This window comes from Mobula hypostoma, chromosome 8 (genome assembly GCF_963921235.1).
Source record: "Mobula hypostoma chromosome 8, sMobHyp1.1, whole genome shotgun sequence".
In the NCBI taxonomy this organism is placed as follows: domain Eukaryota; kingdom Metazoa; phylum Chordata; class Chondrichthyes; order Myliobatiformes; family Myliobatidae; genus Mobula; species Mobula hypostoma.
The window spans coordinates 120,920,862-120,948,232 of record NC_086104.1 but is presented as its reverse complement, the minus strand read 5'-3'; the positions used below and the strand labels follow the sequence as shown (position 1 = coordinate 120,948,232).

At 48.0% G+C, this 27,371-nt stretch overlaps 1 protein-coding gene across 3 annotated transcripts in view; it reads left to right on the top strand.

The window, feature by feature from the left end:
* LOC134350889 (myelin-associated glycoprotein-like) overlaps positions 1–27,371 on the top strand; it is a 65,594-nt gene that overhangs the window by 29,516 nt on the left and 8,707 nt on the right. For all 3 annotated transcript variants that reach the window (XM_063056695.1, XM_063056693.1, XM_063056694.1), the window contains exons 3-7: positions 16,310–16,675; positions 19,543–19,839; positions 20,279–20,533; positions 22,144–22,398; positions 25,417–25,701. In XM_063056695.1, coding sequence (XP_062912765.1) covers positions 16,310–16,675; positions 19,543–19,839; positions 20,279–20,533; positions 22,144–22,398; positions 25,417–25,701 — 1,458 coding nt within the window. The remainder of the gene's footprint in view (positions 1–16,309; positions 16,676–19,542; positions 19,840–20,278; positions 20,534–22,143; positions 22,399–25,416; positions 25,702–27,371) is intronic.

Below are 27,371 nucleotides of genomic sequence, written 5' to 3'. Positions count from 1 at the left end.
ACATCCGTAAGATCATAAGATTTAAGCGCAGAATTAGGCTATTTCACCCATCGAGTCTGCTCCGTCATTTTATCATGGCTGATCCATAGTTCCTCAGACCCAGTCTCTTGCCTTCTTCCCATATCCTTTCATGCCCTATCAACCTCTGCCTTAAATATATGTAAAGACTTGGCCTCTGCAACCGCCTGATGGAATGGCAGAACAGACTTGATGGGCTGAATGGCCTAATTATGCTGCTATGTCCTATGATCTTATGAAAGTAAGCTGTGGTTGTTGCTGTATCTGGATCAGATGTGAACTTGGGGATCCCCTTTGCTGAAGGGGTGGGGATCTCAGGGGAGGTGCACAGAGAGGGAGGAGGATGGAGGAATGAGGAGAGGGTGTAAAGAAGAGGGAGGACTGGAGAGAGAGGAAAATGGAGGGGCAAGGGAGAGGGAGGGAGAGAGGGGAGGGAGAGAGGGAAGGGGATGAGGGGGAGGGGGAGGGAAACAGGGAGGTAGGGAATGGGAGTAGGCGGGGAAAAGGGAGGAGAGAAGAGGAAGAGAGATGGAGTGAATGTGAGAGGAAAAGAAGCAGAGGGAGGAGAAAAGAATCAGAATCGGGTTTAATATCACTGGTATATGTTGTGAAAAGAGGAAGAGGGTGGGAAAGAGTGACCTATAGTGAGAGGGGGAATAGAGAGTGAAGGTGGAAGGGTGAGGAGGGATAAGAGAAAGGGGTATTTATTGCTGGAAGAGAGAGATATAGAAAGAGAGTTGGAGGGAGAGCACAGAAGAAGAGTGAAGGAAAGAGGTTCTGGCACAAAGTCTGTTCTGTGTGGGGAGGGGAGAGGCGGGGTGGGGAGAGGGGAGTGGGTGTAAGTCTGTGGTACGGTTTCCCGGGCTCAGATTTACGTGGGTCGGCAGGATGATGTCAGCGGTGTGTATCCGGAGCGGGGAAAGAGGAGAAATTGTTTTGTTACGGAGATTTGGCTGTCACAAGGGCAGGAACGGCAGCCAAATGTTCCTGGGTTCAGATGTTTCAAAAGGGTGAAAAGGTAATCAGAATCGCTTGTATTACCGCTGGCATATACTTTATCACGAAATTTGTTGTTTTGTAGCAGCAGTACTGCACATACATAAAATACTATAATTACAATAAGAAAATATATTAAAAAAGAGCGAAGAGAGAGAAAAAGCTGATGGCGGAGGGAAAAAGCCCTTCCGAAAATGTTGAGTGTGTGTCGTCAGGCTCCTCTGCCTTCTTCTGGGGCTCCTTCGTGATGGGTGCTTCCTTTTGAAGTTGTCCTCCCTGTTGGAGAGGCTAGTGCCCATGTTGGGACTGGCTGAGTTTAAAACCATCTGCGGCTTTTTCTGATCCTGTGTGTGGCCCCTCCATAACAGCTGGTGATGCAACCTGTAGGAATGTACTGAAGTCTGAAGGCTCATCAGAGGATCTGAACAAATGCACCATGGCTGTCACTGACTTTATGAAGTCAGTCGTAGATGTGTGTCTCCACAGAAAATCATTCAGCCTCCCCAGATCAGCGGCCCTGGATGAGCTAATAGATGAGAATCTGATGAGGGCTCGATCGGTGGTGTTCAGGTCTGGTCGCCAAGTGAAATACAAAGGGTCCAGGCACGACCTCGCATGTGAAGTGACAACTCTGGACTGAACCTGAATCACAGAAGGAAGCTCGACAGCCGTGGCAGTGTTTGAATGCAGTCACCTCCTGCAAAACAAAAACCAAGTGCCATATTTGACAACAAGGTTTCACTGCCAGATGAACTCAGTGCCTCTTATACTTGCTTTGTCTGACAGAACATGAACTCCCACCTCCCTCAATGACACTGATTTCAGTCTCTGAGGCCAACTTGAGAGCATCTTTCAGGAGGGTGAACCCGCAGGAGGCACCTGAAGACCTGTGCTAATGAACTTGCTGATATCCTCAACTTAGCACTTCAGCTGCCTGAGGTAGCCAGCTGCTTCAAGCAGGCTTCAGTTACACCAGTGCCCAAAACGAGCATGGGTAACCTGCCTCAGTGATTTTCGTCCAGTCGCATTTACGAGGGGTGACTGATAACTTCGTGGCCTAAGGTAGAAGGAGTCAATTTTAGAAAACCTAGCACATCTATTTTTCCTACATTTACACATTGTCCAGTGGTCGTGGAGCATATGGATCCCTTCTTTGTAGAAGTCGGCGTTTTGGACCTCCAGAAGTGGTCCACAGCAGGGGTGATTGATAAGTTCATGGCCTAAACTAGAAAGAGATGAGGAGAAACTTCAAACTTCCTGCATTTTCACTCAAAGAGTTGAACTGCACATGCATGTGACGAGAGCTGTATAACTCATCTCCTTCTACTTTAGGCCACAAACTTATCAGTCATCCCTGCTGTGGACCACTTCTACAAAGGAGGGATCCGTATGCTCCACGACCGCTGGACTAAGTGTGTACATGTAGGAGGGGACTGTGTCGAAAAATAAAAGTGCTGGGTTTTCTAAAATTGATCCCTTCTACCAGGCCACGAACTTATCAATCACCCCTCGTATATTCACTGTGCTTTGAGAGGCTGGTGATGAATTGTTTCAAGTCCTGCCTGAAGAGTGAGTTGGATCTGCTCCAGTTTGCTTCATCACAACAGGTGCCATTCAATTGGCTCTTCACTCAGGCCTGGAACACCTGGACAGTGAAGCTACATACATCAGCTTGCTCTTCATTGACTACAGCTCTGCATTCAACACCATCAGCCCCTCAAACCACAAGCCCCAAGACCTAGGTCTCAGCACCTTCTTGTGCAACTGGATCCTCGATTTCCTCACGTGCAGACCCCAGTCAGTCTGGATTAGTAATGAGATCTCCTCCACAGTCACCATCAGCTTCTGGTGCACCACAAGGCTGTGTGCTTAGCCGCCGCCCTACTCGCTTCATACTTATGACTGTGTGGCTAAATACAGCTCCAACGCCGTACTTAAATTTGGTGATGACACCACTGTTGTTGATGGAATCAAAGGTGGTGATGAATCACTGTTCAGGAGGGCGACTGAAAATCTGTCTGAATGGTGCCACAACAACAATCTCTCACACAATGTCAGCAAAACCAAAGAGCTGATTATTGACTGGAGGAGGAAGAAGCGGGAGGTCCTGAGACTGTCCTCATCAGGGATCAGAGGTAGAGAGGGTCATCAATTTTAACTTCCTCAGCCTGATAATTTCAGAGGATCTGTCGTGAGTGTAGTGTATGAGGGCCTCTGCTGGTCAGAGTTGACCATGGATGTTGTGTCCTAGCTGTCTGGATACACAAATCTGGGCAGGACGATATGGAGAGCAAGCTGTTGCCCATGTAGCAAGCTCCCTCTCTCCACACATCTGGTGAACCCAAAGGAATGGCAGAGACCAATACAGTTTGGGACCAGCACTATCGCTAGAGTTCTCAGTCAGCATTGAACTCAATGTAGGAGTGTCTTAGGGACACCCCCTGACTATAACAACCTTAAGGAACCAAGTCCAGTACATCAGTCCCACTAAAAAGAAGACAGGACAGCACCTCAACTTTCTTACAAATTTACGAAGATTGAGCATGTCATCTAAAATTTTGACAGACTTCTATACAAGCATGGTGGAGAGTTTACTGACTGGTTGCCTCACGGCCTGTCTGGGAAATACCAAAGCTCTTGAATGGAAAAGCTGACAAAAAGGTAGGGATACAGCCCAGTGCATCACAGATAAAGCCCTCACACCATTGAACCCATCTACATGAGCACTGGTGCAAGAAAGTGGGAGGGTGAACAGCCGGAAGTGGTGGTCCATGTAGGTACCAATGCCATGCGTAGGATGAGTGATGAGGTTCTGCATTGGCAGTCCAGGGAGTTAGGTGCTCAGTTAAAAGGCAGGACCTCCAGGGTTGTGATCTCAGGATTGCTACCCATGCCACATGCTAGTGAGGCCAGAACTAGGAAGGTCATACAGTTTAATACGTGGCTAGGGAGTTGGTGTACGAGGGAAGGCATAACATTTTTGGATCATTGGGCTCTCTTCCAGGGACGGTGGGACCTGCACAGAAGGGACAGTTTGCACCTGAACTGGAGGGGGACTAATATCCTAGTGGGAAGGTTTGTTAATGCTGCACAGTGGGGTTTAAAATAGAGTTGCAGGGGGATGGGAATGAGAGTACCAGAACAGTTAGTGGAGAGGTTGTGAAGGCAGATGTTGGTAAGACCTCGGATAAAGTTAGGAATCTAAAGGTTGAACAATGTTGATTAGTACCCTGAGCTGTGTATATTTCAATGCAAGAAGTACAGTATCATAGGAACGGTGAATGACAGAGCTGAAGATGAGGTAGTTGGTTTACAAACAGAGGCAATGTGTAGTGAGGAGAGCTGTCGACAGGAAAAATTGCAGTCAACAGGATGAATTGCAATGTAAAAGGTGGACAGAATTGAAAAGAGTGAATACAGGACTGAAGGTGTTATATTTGCATGCACACAGTATACAGAATAAGGTAGGTGAAGTTGTAGCACAATTGCAGATTGGCAGGTATGACTGCATCATCGTTGAAAGAAGATTATAGCTGGGACCTTAATGTCCAAGGATATACATTGGATCGAAAGGACAGGCTGGAAGGCAGAGGTGTTATGTTGCTCTGTTGGTAAGATTGAAATCAAATCATTAGAAAGAGGTGACATAGTGTCAGAAGGTGATCAGTAATTGTGGATAGAGCTAAGGAACTGCAAGGGTAAAAAGACCCCAAAGTGAGAGGTATACGGACCCCTGAACAGTAGTAAGGGTGTGGTCTACAAATTACAACAGGAGATAGAAAATGCATGCCAAACCGGCAATTTTACAATTGTCATGGGGGTCTTCAATATGCAGGTAGACTAGGAAAATTAAGTTGGTGCTGGATTACAGGAGGGAGATTTCTGGAGAGCTGACGAGATGGCTTTTTAGAGCAGCTCGTGGTTGAGTCCACTCGGGGATCAGTTGTTCTATATTGGGTGTTGTGCAATGAACTGGAATTCATTAGAGAGCTTAAGGTAAGGAGCCTTTAGGGACAAGTGATCATTATATGATCGGATTCACCCTGAAATCTGAGAAGGGGAAGCTAAAGTCAGGTGTATCAGTATTACAGTGGAGTAAAGGGAATTACAGAGGCAAGAGCGGAGTTGGCCAGAACTGATTGAAAAAGAACTGATGTTGGCGAGCAGCAATGGCTGGAATTTCTGGAAGCAATTCAGAAGGCACAGGATATAAACATCCAAAAGAGGAATTACTCTAAATGCAAGATGACACAACTGTGGCTAACAAGAGAAGTCAAAGCCAACATAAAAGCCAAAAAGAGAGGGCATAGAATGGAGCAAAAATTAGTGGGAAATTAGAGGATTGGGAAACATTTTAAACACCAACAGAAGGTAACTAAAAAAGTTAGTAAGAAAGTAAAGGTGGAATACAAAAGTAAGTTAGCCAATAATATTAAAAAGGATACCAAAAGTTTCTTCAGATACATAAAGTGTAAAAGATAGGAGAGAGTGGATATTGGACCATGATTGGAATAAGATGGTGGAGATGTAGTAATTGGGGAGAAGAAAATGGTGGACGAATTGTATAAGTCTTCATTTAGCATCAGTCTTCACTATGGAAGATACTAGCAGTGTGGTGGAGATTCCAGGAGTCAGGAATCATGAGGTGTGTGAAGTTATCATTACTAGAAAGAAGGTTCTTGGGAAACTGAAAGGTCTGAAGGTAGATAAGTCACTTGGACCAGATGGTGTACACCCCAGGGTTCCAAAAGAGGCAGCTGAAGAGATTGTGGTGGCATCAGTAATGATCTTTCAAGAATCACTAGATTCTGGAATGGTTCCAGAAGACTGGAAAATTGCAAATGTCACTCCACTCTTCAAGAAGTGAGAGAGGCAGAAGAAAGGAAAATATAAACCAATTAGTCTGAACTCAGTGATTGGGAAGACATTGGAGTCAATTATTAAGGATGAGGTACTTGGAAGCACATGATAAAATAGGCTGCAGTCAGCATGGCTTCCTCAAGGGGAAATCTTGCCTAACAAATCTGTTGGAATTCTTTGAGGAAATAACAAGCAGGATAGACAAAGGAGAATTGGTTGATGTTGTATGCTTGGATTTTCAGAAGGCCGTTGACAAAGTGTTGCACAGGAACGATTCTAGAATGGATAAAGCAGTAGCCAATTGGTAGGGGGCAAAGGGTAGGAATAAAGGGAGGCTTTACTGGTTGGTTGCCATTGACTAGTGGTGTTCCACAAGGGTTTGTACTGGGACTGATTCTTTTTACATTATATGTCAATGATTTGGATGATGGAATTGATGGCTTTGTTGCAACATTTGCAGATGATACAAAGATAGAAGGAGGGACAGGTAACTTTGAAGAAGTAGAGAGGCTAAAGAAGGTCTTAGACAAATTGGGAGAAGGGGCAAAGATATAGTAGATGAAATACAGTGCTGTGAAGTGTATTTCATGCACTTTGGTAGAAGAAATGAAAAGGTTTACTATTTTCTAAATCGAGAGAAAATAAAAATAACTGATGTGCAAAGGGACTTGGGAGTCCTTGTGCAGGATTCCCTAATGGTTGAGTCTGTGGTGAGGAAGGCAAATGTGATGTTAGCATTCATTTCAAGAGGACTAGAATATAAAAGCAAGGATGTAACGTTGCGACGTCATAAAGCACTGGCGAGACCTCTTGCAGTATTGTGAGCAGTTTTGGGCCACTTATCTTAGAAAGGATGTGCTGAAACTGGAGGGGGTTCATAGGAACTTTGTGAAAAAGATTCCAGGAGTGAATGTCTTGTCATATGAAGAGCACTTGATGGCTCTGGGCCTGTATTCACAGGAATTTGGAAGAATCAGGGGTGACCTAATTGAAACCTATTGAATGGAGGAAGGCCTTGATAGAGAGGATGTACAGAGTATGTTTCCTATGGTGGGAATGCCTAAGATCAGAGGACAAAATGTCAGAATAAAGGGCGTCCTTTTAGGTTGGAGATAAGGAGGAATTTCTTTAGTCAGAGAGAGGAGAATCTGTGGAATTCTTTGCCACAGGGAGCTGTAGAGGCCAGTCTTTATGTATACTTTAGGCAGAGGTTGATAGCTTCTTGATTGGTCAGGGCATGAAGTGATATGGGGAGAAAGCAGGAGATTGGGGCTGAGAGGAAAATTGGATCAGCTATGATGAAACACTGTCCATTGTCAAGGAAACCCCCACCATCCAGGCCATGCTCTCTCCTCGCTACTGACATGAGGAAGGTCGTACAGGAGTCTCAGGAACAGTTACTATCCCTCACCCATCAGGCGTTTGACCAGAGGGGTTAACGTCACTCAATTTCACTCCTCCTAACTTTGACCTATTCCCACAACCAATAATCTCACTTTCTAGGACTCTTCAATGCATGTTCTCAGTATTTATTGCTTATTTATTTATTATTATTTGTTTGTTTTTTTTCTTTTTCGTATTTGCAGTTTGTCTTTTGAATGTTGGTTGTCTGTCTTCGTTATGTGCAGTTTTTCATTAATTCTATTGTGTTTCTTTGTATTTACTGTGAATGCCTGCAAGAAAATTCATCTCTGGGTAGTATATGGTGACATATATGTACTTTGATAATAAATTTACTTTGAAACCCAATCCCATCAAAATCCCATTGAAATATAGCTGCTGGTGTGTCTTATTTGTAACTGCATCCGTGTGTTAGGCCCTGGAGAAAATCACTGAGCTGTTGTCAGTCAGGGATTTAAAACTGCTCACGCTTTCCACTGCTGTTCACTCAGTGAGAAATGCTGTGTGTTCTCCTGACTTCCCCCTCCTGAAGTCCACGATCAGTTCCCTGGTCTTACTGATGTTGAGTGCAAGGTTTCTGTTGCAACACTACTCAACAACCGTTCTCATTCCTGTACGCCTCCTTGGCACCAACGGCAGAGATGTCAGCGGCAAGTATGTAGATGGCCTAGCCACACAGCCATGCGTGTAACGAGAGTAGAGCAGTGGGTTAAACATGCATCCTTGAGGGGAACATATTGATTGTCAGCGAGAAAGAGATTTTATTTTTATCAGCACCGACTGTAATCTCCCGATGAGGAAGTCAACGATAGAGTTGCGGAGGGAGGCACAGAAGTCCAGGTTTTGGAGCTTAATGATTAACTTTAGAGGATGATGCTATTGAGTGTTGAGCTATAATCAATAAACAGCAGCTTGATGTGAGCATTGCTGTTGTCCGGTTGGTCAAAGGCTGAGAGGAGAGCCAATGAGATTGTGCCTGCTGCAGACCTGTTGTGTTGTTAGGCAAATTGTTGTAGGTCAGGTCCTTGCTCAGGCAGGGGATAATTCTAGCCATGAACAACCTCTCAAAGCACTTCATCACAGTAGATACAAGTGCTACCAGGTGATAGCTATTGAAGCAGCTCACCCTATTCTTCTTGAAAGGTGGGGGAGAGCATTACTGATCAGGCATAATATCACAGGTGTAGAAGGGAGGATGTCCTGGAGGGATTGTCTATTGAGTCAGTGTGGGTGAAAGTCAGTAACAGAAGGGAGTAATCACTCTAAAGACCCTCCCCTCAACAGCAACAGAGCGCAGATAGAGAGGCAGATTCTGGAAAAATAACAGGGTTGTTGTCATAGGTGTCTTCAACTTTCCAAATATTATTTGACATGTACTTACTGCAAGACATTTGGATGGGGCAGAATTACTTAGATATGTCAAGGATAGGTTTCTAGTACAATATGTGGACAAGCTGACTAGAGAAGAGGCCATACTTGATCAGGCACAATGCAATGAAACTGGTCAGATGACAGATCTCTTGGTGGGTGAGCATTTTGGAGATAGTGACCACAGCTCCATGGCCTTTGCCATAGCCTTGGAGAGTGATAGGATCAGGCACAATGGAAAAATGTTTAACTGGGGAGAACTAATTGCACTGCTTTTAAGCAGGATCTTGGGAACATAAATTGGGAAAGGATGTTCTCAGGAAAATACACACTGGAAGTGTGGAGGTTCTTTAGGATGGGCTTCTACATAGGTTCATCCCATTGAGGCAGGGAAAGGGTGGTTAAAAAAACCATGGTTGATAAGAAATGTGGAACATTTAGTCAAGAGGGAGAAAGAAGCTTACTTAAGGTTTAGAAAAAAAATCAGCTAGGTTTATAAGTAGCCAGGAAAGAGCTTAAGAATGGATTTGGGAAAGACGGGGGTATGAGAAGGCTTTGGTGCATAGGACTAAGGAAAACCCCAAGGCGTTTTACATGAATACAAAGACCAGGAGGATGACAATCATGGATAGAAGAAGTTGGGGAGGTGTTTAATGAATGCTATGCTTCAGAATTCACCAGTGAGAGAGATCTTGACATTTGGGAAGTCATCGTAAAACAGGCTAATATGCTGGAACATGTCAACGTTAAGAAAGAGGATGTGCTCAAACTTTTTATAAATATTAGAGTAGTTAACTCCCTGGGGCTGGATGGGATTTATCCCAGGTTGCTACAGGAAGCAAGAAAAGAGATTGCTGTGTTTTTGGTGATGATTTTTGCATCGTCACTGGCCACAAGATTAGTACTAGAAGATTGGAGGATGGCAGATATTATAGGATAATCTTAGGAATTACAGAAACAACAGGAATTCTGCAGATGCTGGAAATTCAAGCACCACACATCAAAGTTGCTGGTGAACGCAGCAGGCCAGGCAGCATCTATAGGAAGAGGCGCAGTCGACGTTTCAGGCCGAGACCCTTCGTCAGGACTAACTGAAGGAAGAGTGAGTAAGGGATTTGAAAGCTGGAGGGGGAGGGGGAGATGCAAAATGATAGGAGAAGACAGGAGGGGGAGGGATAGAGACGAGAGCTGGACAGGTGATAGGCAAAAGGGGATACAAGAGGATCATGGGACAGGAGGTCCGGGAAGAAAGACGGGGGGGGGGTGACCCAGAGGATGGGCAAGAGGTATATTCAGAGGGACAGAGGGAGAAAAAGGAGAGTGAGAGAAAGAATGTGTGCATAAAAATGAGTAACAGATGGGGTACGAGGGGGAGGTGGGGCCTAGTGGAAGTTAGAGAAGTTAGAGAAGCCTGATGGCATGAACATTGACTTCTCTAACTTCCGCTAGGCCCCACCTCCCCCTCGTACCCCATCTGTTACTCATTTTTATGCACACATTATTTCTCTCACTCTCCTTTTTCTCCCTCTGTCCCTCTGAATATACCTCTTGCCCATCCTCTGGGTCACCCCCCCCCGTCTTTCTTCCCGGACCTCCTGTCCCATGATCCTCTCGTATCCCCTTTTGCCTATCACCTGTTCAGCTCTCGGCTCTATCCCTCCCCCTCCTGTCTTCTCCTATCATTTTGCATCTCCCCCTCCCCCTCCAGCTTTCAAATCCCTTACTCACTCTTCCTTCAGTTAGTCCTGACGAAGGGTCTCGGCCTGAAACGTCGACTGCGCCTCTTCCTATAGATGCTGCCTGGCCTGCTGCGTTCACCAGCAACTTTGATGTGTGGTGTTAGGAATTACAGACTAGTTTTACATCAGCGGTATGCAAACTAAAGTAGACTATTCTTACAATAGCATTTACAAGCATTTGGAGAAGCATAGTCTAGCTAGGGACAGTCAGCATGGCTTTGTGAGGGGCATTTCCTAAATGATATTTTCTAGAAAATAACAAAACATGTTGGTGAAGGTAGAACAGTGGATACAGTGTATGTATGGGTTAAATGAGGCATTTGATAAGGTTCCTCATGGTAGGCTCATTCAGAAAGTCAGGAGGCATGAGAGCTATGTAAACTTGACTGTGTGAATTCAGACTTGTCATCCCCATAGAAGGTAATGGATGGTTATAGATGAAGCATATTCTGCCTAGAGATCAGTGACCAGTGGTGTTCCATGGAGACTTGTTCTGGGACCCCTGCTCTTTGTGACTTTTATAAATGACTTGGATGAGCAAGTGAAATTGTGAGTTAGTAAATTTGCAAAGACATGAAGGTTGATGGAATTGTGAATAGTGTGGAAGGTTACAATGGGACATTGACAGGATGCAGAGGTGGGCTGAGAAGTGGCAGATGGAGTTCCATTCAGAAAAGTCTGAAGTAATGCGCTTTGGAAAGTTGAACCAGAAAACAGGGTACAAGATTAATGGCAGGGTTCAAAGCAGTGTAGATGAACAGAGGGATCTTGGGGTTTAGCCCACAGATTCCTTGAAGTTGACATGCATATTTATAGGGTGATTGAGAAGGTGTTTGGTGTGTAGGTCTTCATTAGTCAGAGACTGAGTTCAAGTGCCACAATGTAAGAGCCATGATGTAATGCCGCAGCTCTACAAAACTCAATTGAGACCATACTTGAAGTATTGTGTTGAGCTCTGGTCACCTCATTATAGGAAGGATGTGAAAACTTTAGAGATTTACCAGGATGCTCTCTGGATTGGGGAACATGTCTTATGAGGAAAGGCTGAGCAAGCTAAGGCTTTTCTCTTTGGAGTGAAGGAGGATGGGAGGTGACTTGACTGAGGTGTACAAGATAATAGCAGGCGTAGATCGAGTGGACAGCCAAAGACTTTTTCCCTTTTTAGGATGGAACTGGCTATAAGACGGCATAATTTTAAGCTGATTGGACGAAAGTACAGAGGGGGATGTCAAAGGAAGGTTTTTACATAGAGTGTGGTAGGTGCATAAGTGCACTGCCAGTGGTAGTGGTTGAGGAAGGGACATTTAAGAGAATCTTAGGCACAGGAATGAAAGGAAAATGGGGGGCTATGTGAGAGGGAATGGTTAGGTTGATTTTGGAGTACGTTAAAAGTGTCATAGGTCAAAGAGCTGACGGGTCCATATGGTGCCGTATTGTTCATGGTCTACTGCTGCTGTAGACCATCCACTCCAAGCTCCGATGTTTTGTGTGTTCAGAGATGCTCTTCTGCACACCATTGTTATAACGCATGATTATTTGAGTTACTCTTGCCTTCCTGTCAGCTTGAACCAGTCTGACCATTCTCCTTTGCCCTCTCAAGGCATTTTGGCTCAAAGAATTGCCACTGACTGGATGTTTTTCGTTTTTCTCACCATTCTCTGTGAACTCTAGATACAGTACTGTTTTGCGTGAAAACCCCAGGAGATCAGCAATTTCTGAGATACTCAAACCACTGCAACTGGCATCAACAATCATTCCTAGAGTCATAGAGTCATAGGGTCATAGGACATCACAGCACAGAAACAGGCCCTTCGGCCTATCTAGTCCATGCTGGACCATTGATCTGCTTAGTCCCACTGACCAGGACCTGAACCATTGTCCTCCATACCTCTCCCATCCAAATTTCCCTTAAACATTGAAAACAACCCTACATCCACCTCTTGCGCTGGCAGCTCATTCCACACTCCCAACACCCTCTGTGAAGAAGATTCCCCCCCTGTTCCCCTTAAACATTTCACCTCTAGTTGAGGTGAAATGACCTTTAGTTGTAGCCTCACCCAACCTCGGTGGAAAAAGCCTTGGATTTACTATATCTATAAATTTGTATACCTCTGTCAAATCTCCACTCGATCTTCTATGTTCCAGGGAATAAAGTTCTAACCAGTTCAACCTTTCCCTATAACTCAGATCTTCAATTCCTGGTAATGTCCTTGTAAATTTTCTCTACTCTCTTTCAATCTGGTCCTCAATACCTCCTGAAAACCAATGTTCCCTAAACTTGTTATCCCTGCCTTTTATTCTGACAGCCACATACAATTTTTGTACTCCCAAAATTTCACTTTTAAAGGCCTCCCACTTACCAAGTGCACATTTACCCAAAAACAACCTGCTCCAATCCACACTTGCCGGTCCTTTTCTGATACCATCAAAATTGGCCTTTCTTCGATTTAGAACCTCAACCTGAGGACGGGACCTATCCTTTTCCATAATTACCTTGAAACTAATGGCATTATGATCACTAGATGCAAACTGTTCCCCTACACTAACTTCCGTCACTTGCCGAAACACATTCCCTATAAGAAGATTTAGTATTGCACTCTCTCTAGTTGAGATTTCTACGTACTGATGAAGAAAACTTTCCTGAACACATCTTTCAAACTCTTTCCCAACCAGCCCTTTTACAGTATGGGAGTCCAAGTACATGGAAAGTTAAAATCATCTACCTTCACAACCTTATGTTTCTTGCAACAGTCTGCTCTCTCTCAACAAATTTGCTGCTCTAAATCCCGAGGACTGTTAACTGTCTATAATACAATCTCAATCATATGGTCATACTTCCTCTTATTCCTCAGTACTACCATTAAGCCTCATTAGATGAACTCTCCAGTCTGTCCTGTTTGAGAACTGCTGTGACATTTTCCCTGACTAGTAATGCCATCCCTCCCACTCTAAAACCATGAGCTACCAGTCCTGCCCCTCCTGCAACCAAGTCTCACTATGGTTGCAACGTCATAATTCCATCTGCTGATCCATGCCCTAAGCTCATCTGCCTTTCCTACAACACTCCTTGCAACGAAACACGCGCAGCTCAGAACATTAGTCCCACCATGCTTGACCTTTTGATTCCTGACTTTGTACACAGGCTTCACAACATCTTTCTCCACAACCAGTCCATTATCTGTTCTGGTGCTGTGATTCCCCTCCCACACAAATCTAGTTCATCCATAGCCAAAGTCACTTACATTACATTTGGTCTGAACAACAAGTGAACCTCTTGACCATGTCTACATGCTTTTATGCATCAAGATGCTGCCACATGATCAGATACATGCATTCATGAGCAGATGTATCTGACAAAGTGGCCACTCATAGTATATTCTATGTTTATCAGAGGGAAATCTGGGCCTTTAAACTCATCAAAGCTTCATTTCCTTTTCAATCCATTGGGACCCTAGAAAAGGGTTGGGCGAAGCCCCTAGGTAAAGTTCAAGCTCAAGCATTGAAATTATGTTGTGGTGCTATTAAATTTAACCTCAAAAGTTCAAAGTTCAAAATAAGTTTATTATCAAAGTCGACATATGTTATCATATACAACCCTGAGATTTGTTTTCTTTCTGGCATACTCAATAAATCCAAGAAACATAGTAGAATCAATGAAATCCCACACTCAACAAGATGGACATAAAGGAGGGAGGGAACATCAACTCAGACCATGAGAGGCCTGCGTCGGGCATTTTCATGCCTTACAAGGCGCAGACTGGAAGTCTGTGTGGGGCACCACTTCTTGCACAGACACTAGAGCAATGTGTGGTTAAGTGCCTTGCTCAAGGACACAAACACGCTGCCACAGCTGAGGCTCGAACTAGCGACCTTCAGATCACTAGATGAATACCTTAACCACTTGGCCACGTGCCAGCACATGGACATAAAACCAGTGTGCAAAAGACAACAAACACAAAGTGAAAGAAATAATAATAATAAATAAATAAGCAATAAACATTGAGAACATGAGATGAAGAGTCCTTGAAAGTGAGTCCACTGGTTGTTGGAACAGTTCAGTGATGGGGTGAGTGAAGTTGGGTTAAGTTAGCCCCACTGTTTCAAGAGCCTGATGGCTGAGGGGTAATAACTGTTTCTGAACCTGGTGGTGAGAGCCCTGAAGCTCCTGTACCTTCTTCCTGATGGCAGCAATGAAAAGAGAGCATGGTCTGGATGTTGAGGGTCCCTGATGATGGAGGCTGCTTTCCTGTGACAGTGACAGTGCTCTGTGCAGATGTGCTCAGTGGTTGGGAGGGCTTTACATGTGATGGACTGGGCCTTATCCGCAATTTTTGCAGAATTTTCCATTCAAAGACATTGGTGTTTCTATACCAGGCTGTGATTAAACCAATCAATATACTCCCTACCTCACATCTGCAGAAGTTCTTCAAAGTTTTAGATGTCCTGCTGAACCTATGCCAACTTCTAAGAAAGTAGAGGTGCTTTCTTCGTAATTGCACCTACGTTATGAGCCCAGTATCGATTGTCTGAAATGATAAATTCAGAGGAATTTAAAGTTGCTGACCCTCTCCATCTCTGATTCTCCAATGAGGACAGGCTCATGGACCTCTGGTTTCATCCCCCTGAAGTCAATAATCAGCTCCTTCATCCCCAATTTTGACATTAGTGGTAGAAATGGGTGAAGTACCTTTACAACTATGGAGGTTACAGGCAGCAGTGGTTTATTGGATTAACGCAAGAGTACGTAGAGTTGGTCACCCAATGTTGGCAACATAGTAGAGTGTTGGGATCACTGTGTTCATAAGTTCTTGTAATTTGGGTTGTTTTATGTGGATTATAGTCCCAGTGTACCCCTTTCTGTCACTCCCCTTTTGCCTGTGGTTGATTTGGGCCTTCAGAAAATGATCAGTTGAAAAATGACTGTATATCAGTGGCAAAGGAAGTTCAGCAATAGATGCAAGGCAGATATTACAGCTTCTTACATATCTAAAGATGATCAGATAAGGTATCAGTATTCACATCTGAGATGGTTGCTAATATTTTAGCCTTGGAATGGGTTGAAGTTGTACTTCTGCACTCTGATTCATTCTTGGTTCTGACCTCTATTAAAGCAGTTATCTCAAATTGTAGGCCAGACATCCTTCTTGAGATTGGACATCACCTGTTGAGGTCTGCGGGATCAAGTCTTATGGGACCCTGACCATGTTGGGGTTTAAGGAAACAAGGTGGCAACATACCAGCCAAGCAATCACTTAAAATTAAGGATAAAAATGTAGCGGTGCCTTTGTATAAGAGGGAAATGAAAACCATAATTAAAAATCTATTTGATCACTGTGGCAATCAAGTTGGGATAAAGAAAACACGGAATTTATACAAATTCAAACAAGGGAAGAAGTTATACTTACATGTTTATATAGTGGTCATGCTAGGTTGAATAATTCCTTGTTCAGAATTAATATGCACGATATGGGCATTTGTAGCGAGTGTACTTGCCAAGGAACAGTTGCTTGAATGGGGTGCAAAGGAAACATCTAATTGCTAAATTGAGAGCTTTGGGACAGGCACAGTCTCGACTGGAAGGTTTGTTACGATATCACTGCCACGGAATGTAGATATGTGTGTACCTGACTTTTTGAATAGTATTAGACTTTTTGACATTACTTGAGTTTTTTGGGGGCAGGAATTCAGTGGGTATACTCCCTATCTCTTTGCTCCGCACTCCAACTCTGTTGCTGGTCTGCCAACAGCCATTAAACCTTACAAGAAAGGTGGGGTCTCTATCACCCTGTCCCGGAGAGGGCATAGGTCCCGGTGAGACTGTGTTCAGTGATGGGGGAGGGGAGGTTTTAGAGCAGGGGGGTGGTGGGATGGAGGGGGTGAGTCTCGACTGGAGGGCTGAATTGTGATTGGCTGCACTCTCCCCAAAGGGTCCCAAGCGACGGAGAGGAACTGGACGCTGGATGTCTCCACAGCCGTCGATGGGCAGAAGGGCCTGTGCATGCGACTGCCCTGTAACTACACCCTCCCTGAGGGTCTCCAGCCGAACCTGACCTCGGCTGTCTGGTCCCGGAATCATCCGTATCCTGCAGGGACTGTTGTCTACCACCCAGATCCGAGGAACATCTCTTTGGAATACCGGACCCGCGCCTGGCTCTGGGGGAACCTCAGCCAGTTCGACTGCTCCCTCTTCATCACTGGCCTCCGGGGTGAAGATGGGGAAAGGTTCTATATCCAGATTCGACACCCCGAAATCAACCAGACCCTCAACGCCTCACTCTTGCTCAATGTATCTGGTAGGGTCACCCTCATTTAGGGAGAAGGGCCAATGGTAACCTCCCCATTCTTACTGCCGCCCTCTCTTCCTCCCCTCCTTTCTCCTTCTTCCTCTCTCCCTCACTACCCCTCCCCTCTCTCTCCTTTTTCTACTCCCCTCCTTCCTCTACCCATTCTCAACCCCACTTAACACCCTCTCTATCCCTCGATCCCTCCCCTCACAGGGGAGAGGAGAGAGACAGTGGGGTGGGGAGAGATGGGAGGTAGGGAGAGATGGGGTGGAAAGAGGATTTAGAGAGAGAGTGAGGGGGAAGAGGGGGGAAGAGAGAGGGGGAAGAGAGCAGGGGAGAGGGGAGGGGGGAGAGGGAGGGGGAGAGAGAGGGGAGGGGGAGAGAGGGGGAAAGGGGGGAGAGGGAGAGAGGGGGAGAGGGAGAGAGAGGGAGGGGGGAGAGGGAGGGGGAGAGAGGGGAGTGGGAGAGAGGGGGAGAGGGAGAGAGAGGGAGGGGGAGAGAGGGGGAAGGGGAGAGGGAGAGGGAGAGAGGGGGAGGGGAGAGAGAGGGGGAGGGGGAGATGGGGAGAGGTGGGGAGAGGGGGAAGGGAGAGAGGGAGGGGGAGAGAGGGGGAGGGGGAGAGAGAGAGGGGGAGAGGGGTGATGGGGCAAAGATGAGGAGAGAGAGGACAAGGGGACAGGGGGAGCAGGGGATAGAGAGATGGGGAGAGAGGCAAAGGGAGAGGGGGAGAGAGATGGAAAGAGAAAGGGGTGGAGAGACAAGAGGAGGTGGGACTAGAGAGGAAAATTACAGTGCCTATCAAAAGTAATCACCCCCTTGGAAGTTTTCATGTTTTATTGTTTCACAACATTGAATCATTGTGGATTTAATTTGGCTTTTTTGACGGTGATCAATAGAAAAAGACTGCTTTGCGTCAAAGTGAAAATGGATCTCTACAAAGTGATCTAAATTAATTGCAAATATAAAACACAAAATAATTGATTACATAAGTATTTGCCCCATTTATTATGACACACCAAATCATCACTTGTGCTTGATTTTGCAAGTCACGTAATTAGCTAAATTGACATCTGCTTTTGGAGCCCTGTGTACAGTCAAGGTGTTTCAATTGATTGCACCTGTATCTGGAAGGTCCAACTACTGGTGAGTCAGTATCCTGGCAAAAGAACACTCCAAGCAATTCCATGAAAAGGTTATTAAAATGTACAAGTCAGGAGATGGATACAAGAACATTTCCAAGTCACTGACCATCCCTTGGAGTACAGTTAAGTCAATCATCAAGAAGTGGAAAGAATATGTCACAGCTGTAAATCTGCCTGGAGCAGGCCATCCGCAAAAACTGAGGGACCATGCAGGAAGAGGGCTAATGAGGGAAGCCACCAAGAGACCTATGACAACTCTGGAGGAGTTACAGGCTTCAGTGGCTGAGATGGGAAAGACAACTGTTGCCTGGGTGCTTCACCAATTGCAGTTTTATGGGACAGTGGCAAAGAGAAACCCACTGTAGAAAATAATTCACATTAAGAGCTCGGCTAGAATTTGCCCAAAAGCATTTGGGAGACTCTGGAATCAGCTGGAAGAAGGTTCTGTGGTCTGATGAAACCAAAATTGAGCTTTTAGCCCATCAGACTAAACGGTACGTTTGGCCAAAAACACACATAATTAAAAACACACCATCCCTATTGTGAAACTTGGTGGTGGCTGCGTCATGCTGTGGGGATGCTTCACTGCTGCAGGCCCTGGAAGGCTTGTGAGAGTAGAAGGTAAAATGAATACAGCAAAATAGAGGGAAAAGATTTGTTTTCCAGCAAGACAATGACCCCAAGCATAAAGCTAAAACTACACACAAAAATGGATTAAAAACAATAAGGTTAATGTTCTGGAGTGGCCAAGTCAGAGTATAGACCTCAATCCAATGGAGAATTTGTGCTGGACTTGAAAAGGACTGTTCACTCACAATCCCCATGCAGTCTGACAGAGCTTGAGCAGTTTTACTTAAAGAAGAATGGAGAAAAATTACAGTGTCCACGTGTGCAAATCTGACAGAGACCTATCCACACAGACTCAAGGCTGTAATTGCTGCCAAAGGTGCATCTACTAAATACTGATTTGAAGGCGGTGAATACTTATGCAATCAGTTATTTTGTGTTTTATATTTGTAATTAATTTATATGACTTTGTAGAGATCTGTCTTCACTTTGACAGGAAAGAGTCTTTCTCTGTTGATTGGCATCAGTAAAGCCAAATTAACTCCACTGTGATTCAATGTTGTAAAACAGTCAGAGTCCGAGACTGATGCCTCTGTCAGCCAGAGCTGATCATGGATGTTGTGTCCTAGCCGTCTAGATACGCACGCCAGGGCAGTACGATACAGAGAGTGAGCTGTTGCCCATGTAGCAAGCTCCCCCGCTCCATATATCTGATGAACCCAAAGGAACGGCAGAGACCGATACAGTTTGATGCCAGCAGTGTCGCCCGAGTTGCTGGTCAACATTGAACTCTAATGTAGGACTGCCTTAGGGACTCCAACTGCGGATTTTCCCTCGGGGTTTACACCCGGAGCTTTCCCCACGAGTGGGTGTAGCTGCAAGGCAGCAGAAGTTTAGGTCAGTTTACCTTCTCCTCAATGAGCTGCCAACCACGGCTGCTGCGTCCCATCTGCCCGAAGCGACTGGTTTGAAGGTTCCAGTAACCCACATTTGCCCCTTCTCCTGTCAGTATAAATGGTTCCGCCTGGCTTTGCAGCTAAGCCACACGTAAAGGCCAGGAGCTGGACTTGTAAACAATAAAACATGAAAACCTCCGGGGTGAGGGGTGAATACTTTTGGGAGGCACTGTATATATTAACTGCCCTGATCATCTGTCTGTCCATGCAGATCTCCAGGTGAAGCCCAACATCTCCTCGGCAGCTGAGCTCGTCGAAGGCACCCTTGCGACCCTGACGTGCCGTGTCCCCCTCCCCTGTGGGGGAGAGGGACCTCAGCTCACATGGTCTGGCCTTGCTCACCTCAGCAGAAACACCACTACCCACAATGGGACCCAGAATGCCACTCTGTTTACCAACCTCTCCTTCATGCCCTCTGCCTCAGACCATGGCAAGGAGATCACCTGTTATGCACACTATCCGCTGAATAGCACCCAGACAAACCAGATCTACCAGCTCGACGTGAGATGTATGTGGCTCAAACTCCAAATATTCCCCTCCCTGTCTCTGTGACCCCCCTCAGGCCCCTACACCCTTCCTTGTCTCTGTGACTCCTCCAGGCCCCTACACCCCTCCCTGTCTCTGTGATCCCCTCCAGCCCCTACACCCCTCCCTGTCTCTGTGACCCCTTCAGGCCCCTACACCCTTCCCTGTCTCTGTGACCCCCCCTCCAGCTCCTACACCCTTCCCTGTCTCTGTGACCCCTTCAGGCCCCTACACCCCTCCCTGTCTCTGTGACCCCCCTCCAGCCCCTACACCCCTCCCTGTCTCTGTGACCCCCTCCCCATCTTTCACCCCTCCACATATTTATGACCATGTCTCCCCCACCTCATCTCTGTGATCCCTTCTGTTCCGTGGAGCTCTCCCTATCTCCGTTCCCAGAGTAAACCAGACTCCTGTCTCGGCAGATGCTCCGCGGATCGAGGAAATCTCCCTGGAGACGCTGAACGAGGGCGGGCACATGGAGGTGATGTGTAATGTGACCAGTAACCCGGAGTCACGGGTGTGGTGGAGCCGAGACGATGAGACAGGCCCCAGACTGTTGGTGAATGGCACCACCCTGGGGATCCACAACATCAGCAGGTCACACCAGGGTCTCTACACTTGCCACGCCAATAACAGTTATGGAGAAGCAACCACGGTGATGAATCTCACTGTCCATTGTAAGTCCCCATGGGTGGGGTGGGGTGGGTGGGGGGCAAGGAGGGAGTGGCATGGTGTGGGAGGTGCAGGTAGGAGGGAGTACCGTGTGAGGGGCTGGACAGGCAGACAAGATGAGGAGGGGGCTGAGGAGGGAGCTCTGTGGGAGGGGTGGTGAGGAGGGAGTGCTGTGGGAGGGGTGGTGAGGAGTGCCTGTGGGAGGGACAGTGGGGAGGGAGTGCTGTGGGAGAGGGTGGTCGGGGGGGAGTGCTGTAGGAGGGGGTGGTGAGGAGGGAGCTCTGTGGGAGGGACGGTGAGGAGGGAACGGTGTGGGAGGGAGTGGTGAGGAGGGAGTGCTGTGGGAGGGTCAGTGAGGAGGGAGTGCTGTGGGAGAGGGTGGTGAGGAGGGAGTGCTGTGGGAGGGTCAGTGAGGAGGGAGTGCTGTGGGAGAGGGTGGTGAGGAGGGAGTGCTGTGGGAGGGGTGGTGAGGGGGGAGTGCTGTGGGAGAGGGTGGTGAGGAGGGAGTGCTGTGGGAGGGGTGGTGAGGGGGGAGTGCTGTGGGAAGGGTGGTGAGGAGGGAACACTGTGGCAGAAGTGGTGAGGAGAGAGTGCTGTGGGAGGGGTGGTGAGGAGGGAACACTGTGGGAGAGGTGGTGAGGAGGGAGTGCTGTGGGAGGGGTGGAGAGGGGGGAGTGCTGTGGGAGGGACAGTGAGGAGGGAGTGCTGTGGGAGGGGTGGTGAGGAGGGAGTGCTGTGGGAGGGGTGGTGAGGAGGGAGTGCTGTGGGTCGGGAAGAAAAGGGTAGTGCTGTGGGTGGGGGAGCACTGTGTGTGGGGAAGAGAGGGGAGGGAAATGTGGGAGGAATGATGAGGAGGGAGCACTCTGGGTGGGGGTGAGGAGGGAACGCTGTGGGTGGGGTGGTGAGGGAATGCTGTGGGAGGGGGTGAGGAGGGAACGTGTGGGAGGAGGGAGCAAGTGGACGGGAGTGAACACTGTGGGAGGGGGTGAGGAGGGAACACTGTGGGAGGGGGTGAGAGGGAGAACCATGCTGTGGGAGTGGGTGAGGAGGGAACGCTGGGGGGGGTGAGGAGGGAACACTGTCAGAGAGGGTGAGGAGGAGGGAACGTGTGGGAGGAGGGAGTGCTGTGGGTGGTGAGGAGGGAGCGTGTGGGAGATCAGGTGAGGAGGGAGTGCTGTGGGTTGCGCAGAGGGGGGAGCACTGTGGGTGAGGGTGTGGAGGGAGTGCTGTGGGAGGGTGGTGAGGGAATGCTGTGGGAGTGGGTGAGGAGGGAACACTGGGGGGGTGAGGAGGGAACACTGTCAGAGGGGGTGAGGAGGAGGAAACGTGTGGGAGGAGGGAGCGCTATGGGTGGTGAGGAGGGAGCATGTGGGAGATCAGGTGAGGAGGGATCACTGTGGGTTGTGCAGAGGTGGTAGCACTGTGGGTAGGGTGAGGCGGGAGTGCTGTGGGTGGGGTGGTGAGGGAGGTATGGGAAGCAGGCATCTTGCTGTCTCAATCTCAAATGTACTCCTTCCCTATTCCATCCATTCTGACTGTTGGTGGGAGTGTGCTGCTGTGACGGAGTGGGATCCTGGGAGTTTAACTGCCTCTCTTGCCCCCTCCCCCCCGCCAGTCCCCCCAAGGATCCTGGAGATGAACACGACAGCGGTGGTGAGTGAAGGGACCAACCTGACCCTGGTCTGCTCGGTAGAGGCACAGCCGGAGCCCAACGTCACCTGGACCCGTGGGTCTGACATGGACCACATTCTCTCGAAACAACCGAAACTCACCATTCCCAGTGTGTCAGACATGGATTCCGGCAGCTACACCTGCTGGGCCAAGAACAGGCTGGGATCGACCAACCGCACTGTCCTCGTCACCGTGGGATGTGAGTGGGTGATCTGTCCGTGACTGTGCTCATCCGCCTTCACCCCTCCCTGAGTCTGTTACCCCTCTGACCCCTACACCCCTCCCTGTCTCTGTGACCCCCTCTGACCCCTACACCCCTCCCTGTCTCTGTGACCCCCTCTGACCCCTACACCCCACCCTGTCTCTGTGACCCCCTCTGACCCCTACTCTTCTCCCTGTCTCTGTGACCCCCTCTGACCCCTACACCCCTCCCTGTCTCTGTGATCCCCTCTGACCCCTACACCCCTCCCTGTCTCTGTGACTCCCTCTGACCCCTACACCCCTCCCTGTCTCTGTGACCCCCTCTGACCCCCCAATCCTGCCCCTGTCTCTGTGACCCCCTCTGACCCCTACATCCCTCCCTGTCTCTGTGACCCCCTCTGACCCCTACACCCCTCCCTGTCTCTGTGACCCCCTCTGACCCCTACACCCCTCCCTGTCTCTGTGACCCCCTCTGACCCCTACACCCCTCCCTGTCTCTGTGACCCCCTCTGACCCCTACACCCCTCCCTGTCTCTGTGACTCCCTCTGACCCCTACACCCCTCCCTGTCTCTGTGACCCCCACTGTACCCCCAATCCTGCCCCTGTCTCTGTGACCCCCTCTGACCCCTACACCCCTCCCTGTCTCTGTGACTCCCTCTGACCCCTACACCCCTCCCTGTCTCTGTGACCCCCTCTGACCCCCCAATCCTGCCCCTGTCTCTGTGACCCCCTCTGACCCCTACATCCCTCCCTGTCTCTGTGACCCCCTCTGACTCCTACACCCCTCCCTGTCTCTGTGACCCCCTCTGACCCCTACACCCCTCCCTGTCTCTGTGTCCCCGCACTCCCTTACACCCCTCCCTGTCCCTGTGATTCCCTCTGTCTCCTGCACCCCTCTAGGAGGAAGGAGCGCAAGAAAGTGAGGAAGAAGGGAGAAGGGAGGGGTGAAAGGGGAGAAAAGGGAGGATGAACAGGGAAAGTGAAGGAGGGAGAGAGCTGGGGACGGAGGGGAGGGAGTGAAGAAGGTGGGAATAAACCACAGGAATACCAAGTCTTCTCCTTGAGACTTGGTCGTTTAATGCCAGTTCACAGACCAACATGAGGTGCATTACTGCCACCTACTGGGTTGGAATGTGGAGCAAAGAGACAGGAAGTATACCCACTTACTTCCTATTCCTATCATGCAGATTAATTCAGTACAAGGAATTTTTCAAAGCAACACACATAAAATGCTGGAGGAACTCAACAGGTCAGGCAGCATCTATGGAAATGAATAAACAGCTGACGTTTCGTGTCGGGATCCTTCATCAGGTCTGGAAAGGAAAGGGGAAGATGCCAGAATTAAAAGGCGCGGGTGGGGAAGATAAAGGGCTGGAGAGAAAGGAATCTGTAAAGAATGCCCATTAAATTCCCCCTAATCCTATTGAATAAAGGAATTATTCAACCCAATATGCCCACTAAATGTGTAAGTATCACGTCTTCCCTCCTTTCATCCCATCTCCCAGTCGAAAAGTTACAGCATCCTCTGAATTTTTATAGATGTCGTCCTCTTTTCTCCTTATCCCAACTTTGTTGCCGTAGTGATCTAATAGACTTTTAAATTAAGCTTTCACCTTACATTATGCAAACGCACCTGCGCATTAATATCCTTCAAGTGATTGTTTGTCTGGAATGTCCGCCCACCTCGTATCCTTCAACCCCAACAGGAATGTCGATTATCTCATCATGAATGGCCCCAGACTCTCGGGAAGGGGGTGGGGAGGGGAGAAAATTTCTCTGGAATGCCCCCCCCCGCCTTGGGATGAGGGGTTCCGGTCTCTGTATAAAGAGGGGGCTCCGAAAATCAGAATTTTTCTCGGAGCGAGACCGGGTTAAGGGGACTGTATCGAGGTGCTCAGAAACGTGAGGCTGGGACGGGGGCAGAGGGCAGAGGGAAGGTTAGGAGACGGGAGGGGGTGAGAGTGGAGGGAAACCGGGAGGGGCTGAGAGTGGAGGGATTCGGGAGAGGGTGAGGGTGGAGGGAGATCAGGTGGGGGAGGAGTAGAGATGAGTGGCCGGTGGACTGTTCCCTCACAGAGAGTTCAAAGTACATTTATCACCAAAGTATGTATAAGTTATACAACTTTGAGATTCGTCTCCTTACAGGCAGCCACAAAAAAAACCCCGAAAGAACCCATTACAGAAAAGAATCACAACCAATACGCCAAGAGAATAAAACACAAACCGTGCAAACAATAAAAGCAAGCAACTGCATTCAGAATGAAAGGGAGTCGATAAGTTACGAAGCCCCGGGCAGCCAGAGCAAGACGCGCTGGCTCAGCACAGCAGAGCAAAACCGAGCTCACAGACACGGAGCCCGGAGCAGCCACAGAGTGGAGTAAACGTCACGAAGCAGCTGCCAGCGAGCAGAGCCGGATCAGCCCTGGTCTCCGGTCCCGACACCCAACTTTTCCAATCTATCCAGCCGGACGTTTAAATTGTCCAGCCAGCGAGTTGTTCCTTGTGCTTGGACCCTGTTGTTCCCTGTTGCCCTGTTACGCTCTGGGCCTGGAGGCAATATAATTTGATCAACACCCACAACACGCTGGAGGAACTCAGCAGGTCGGGCAGCATCCGTGGAAACGATGGACTGAGTCCTGACGAAGGGTTCCGGCTTGAAACGTTGACTGATCGTTTCCTCCGATGCTGCCCGACCTGCTGAGTTCCTCCAGCGTGTTGTGAGTGTTGCTTTGACCCCAGCATCTGCAGAGTATTTTGTGTTTAATATAATTTGATACCTGCAGTGGGGAGAGATCCCACAGGGGATTCCCAGAAGGGACGCAGACAGGAAGAAATAGGAGGTGGCGACTGGTGATGTTCTTGGGTCAGTAGATGCTCGTTGGGCCGAATGGCTTGACTGAGCTAAGGGTGTCTCTCCCTCTCTGTTTCTCCCCGTCCTTCGCTCTCTGATTCTATTCTCCCTCCCTCTCTGCCCCTCTCTCCACGGCTCACGTGCAGTTTCTCCCTGTGCTTCAGACGCGCCGAGGAACCTGACCATCCAGGCGTCGGTGAACGGGACGGCAGTGTCGTTGGTGAAGATGGAGGAGTTTGAGTCCCTGACGCTGCGGTGCTGGGTGGAGAGCGTCCCGGTCGCGGGGCTGAGCTGGCAAGTGAACGAGGAGGAGAGGAACCGGAGCGAGGGAGAGAGCGAGCTGTGGCTGCGGGTGGACAGCGTGACCTACAGGGAGGACGGCACACATCGCTGTACGGCCAGAAACGTCCTGGGGCAGGCACAGGTGGATGTGCAAGTCAGCATACAGTGTGAGTAACGAGAACAGAACCCCACTTTTACCCGACTCCAGACTAATTGAACTCTTCCCTCCTACACAGTACTCCCTCTATTGATTTTACATCCATGCCCCTGTTTTCAGAGACTTAAATGTTTATTAGACAATAAGACCATAAGATATAGGAGCAGAAGTAGGCCATTCAGCCCATCGAGTCTGCTCGGCCATTCAGTCAAGGGCAGATCCAATTCTTCCAGTCATCCCCACTCCCCTGCCTTCACCTCATACACTTTGATGCTCTGGCTAATCAAGAACCTATTTATCTCTGTCTTAAATACACCTAGTGACTTGGCCTCCACAGCTGTTCATGGCAACAAATTCCACAGATTTACCACCCACTGTCTACAGTAATTTCTCCGCATCTCATTTCTAAAAGGACCCCCTTCAATCCCGAAATCGTGCCCTCTTGTCTTAGAATCCCCTACCATGGGAAATAACTTTGTTGTATCTAATCTGTTCAGGCCTTTTAACATTTGGATAGTTTCTATGAGATTCCCCCCCCCCCCCCCCGCTCATTCTCCAAACTCCAGGGAATACAGCCCAAGAGCTGCCGGACGTTCCTCATATGGTAACCCTTTCATTCCTGGAATCATTCTCATTTCTGCCTCTACCACGAAAAATTCTGGGAGCATTTTCCAGATGCCCAACACTTTTTACAGATCTCTGACATCCACCCCCGCCCCCCATGCTTTCATGCTTTCCTTCAATCACGTGAATGTCTTTTGGTATAGGCTTTTGCTGGGAAAATGTCTCTGGTTGCCCACTCTATCTAAGAATCTTATCATGGGCCTCTTTCATATCACCTCCCATCCTCCTCCACTCCAAAGAGTAAAGCTCTAGCTCGGTCAGCTTATCCTCATGAGTGCTCTCTAATCCATGCAGCATCCTGGTAAGTCTCCTCTGCTCCCTCTCATTCACAAGTTTTTTTTCATGCAAGTCTGTCTCTGATGTGACGTGCCTGTGTTTGTGCTGCATGTTTTACATTGCACTTGTGCATCAGGCAAGAAGATCCACTAATCCCTTCCGCCATCCTGTTGGGCCATATACCTTCACTCTCTGCACATCAGTGAGTCTGAAGAACACCTCTGTCGGATCTGCCTCCCCTGGTACCTATCACTCTCTGTGGAAAGGAAAGAACTTGCTCTGCACATCTCCTCTCTCACCTTAAATGCATGCAGTGAAGTATTAGACATTTCAACCCTAGGGAGAAAGATACCAGCTGTTTACTCTCTCTCTGTGCCTCTCATAACTACTTCATACTTTCATACTTTATACTTTATTGTCGCCAAACAATTGGTACTAGAACGTACAATCATCACAGCGATATTTGATTCTGCTCTTCACACTCCCTGGATTACAAATATTAAATATTAAAAATAGTTAAAATTAGTAAATATTAAATATTTAAATTATAAATCATAAATAGAAAATAGAAAAAATTATAAACTTCTATCAGGTCTCCCACAGTGTCCACCTGCTCCAGAGAAAACAATTCAAATTTGCCCAACCTCGATTTATACCCTCTAATCCAGAAGGATTAATTTCCTTTGAATGGCAATTCTAATCTTGTTTCAACCTTCCCCCTCTCGCCTTAAGTGGATGCCCTCTAGTACTTGGCATTTTGACCCTAGGAGAAAGATTCTC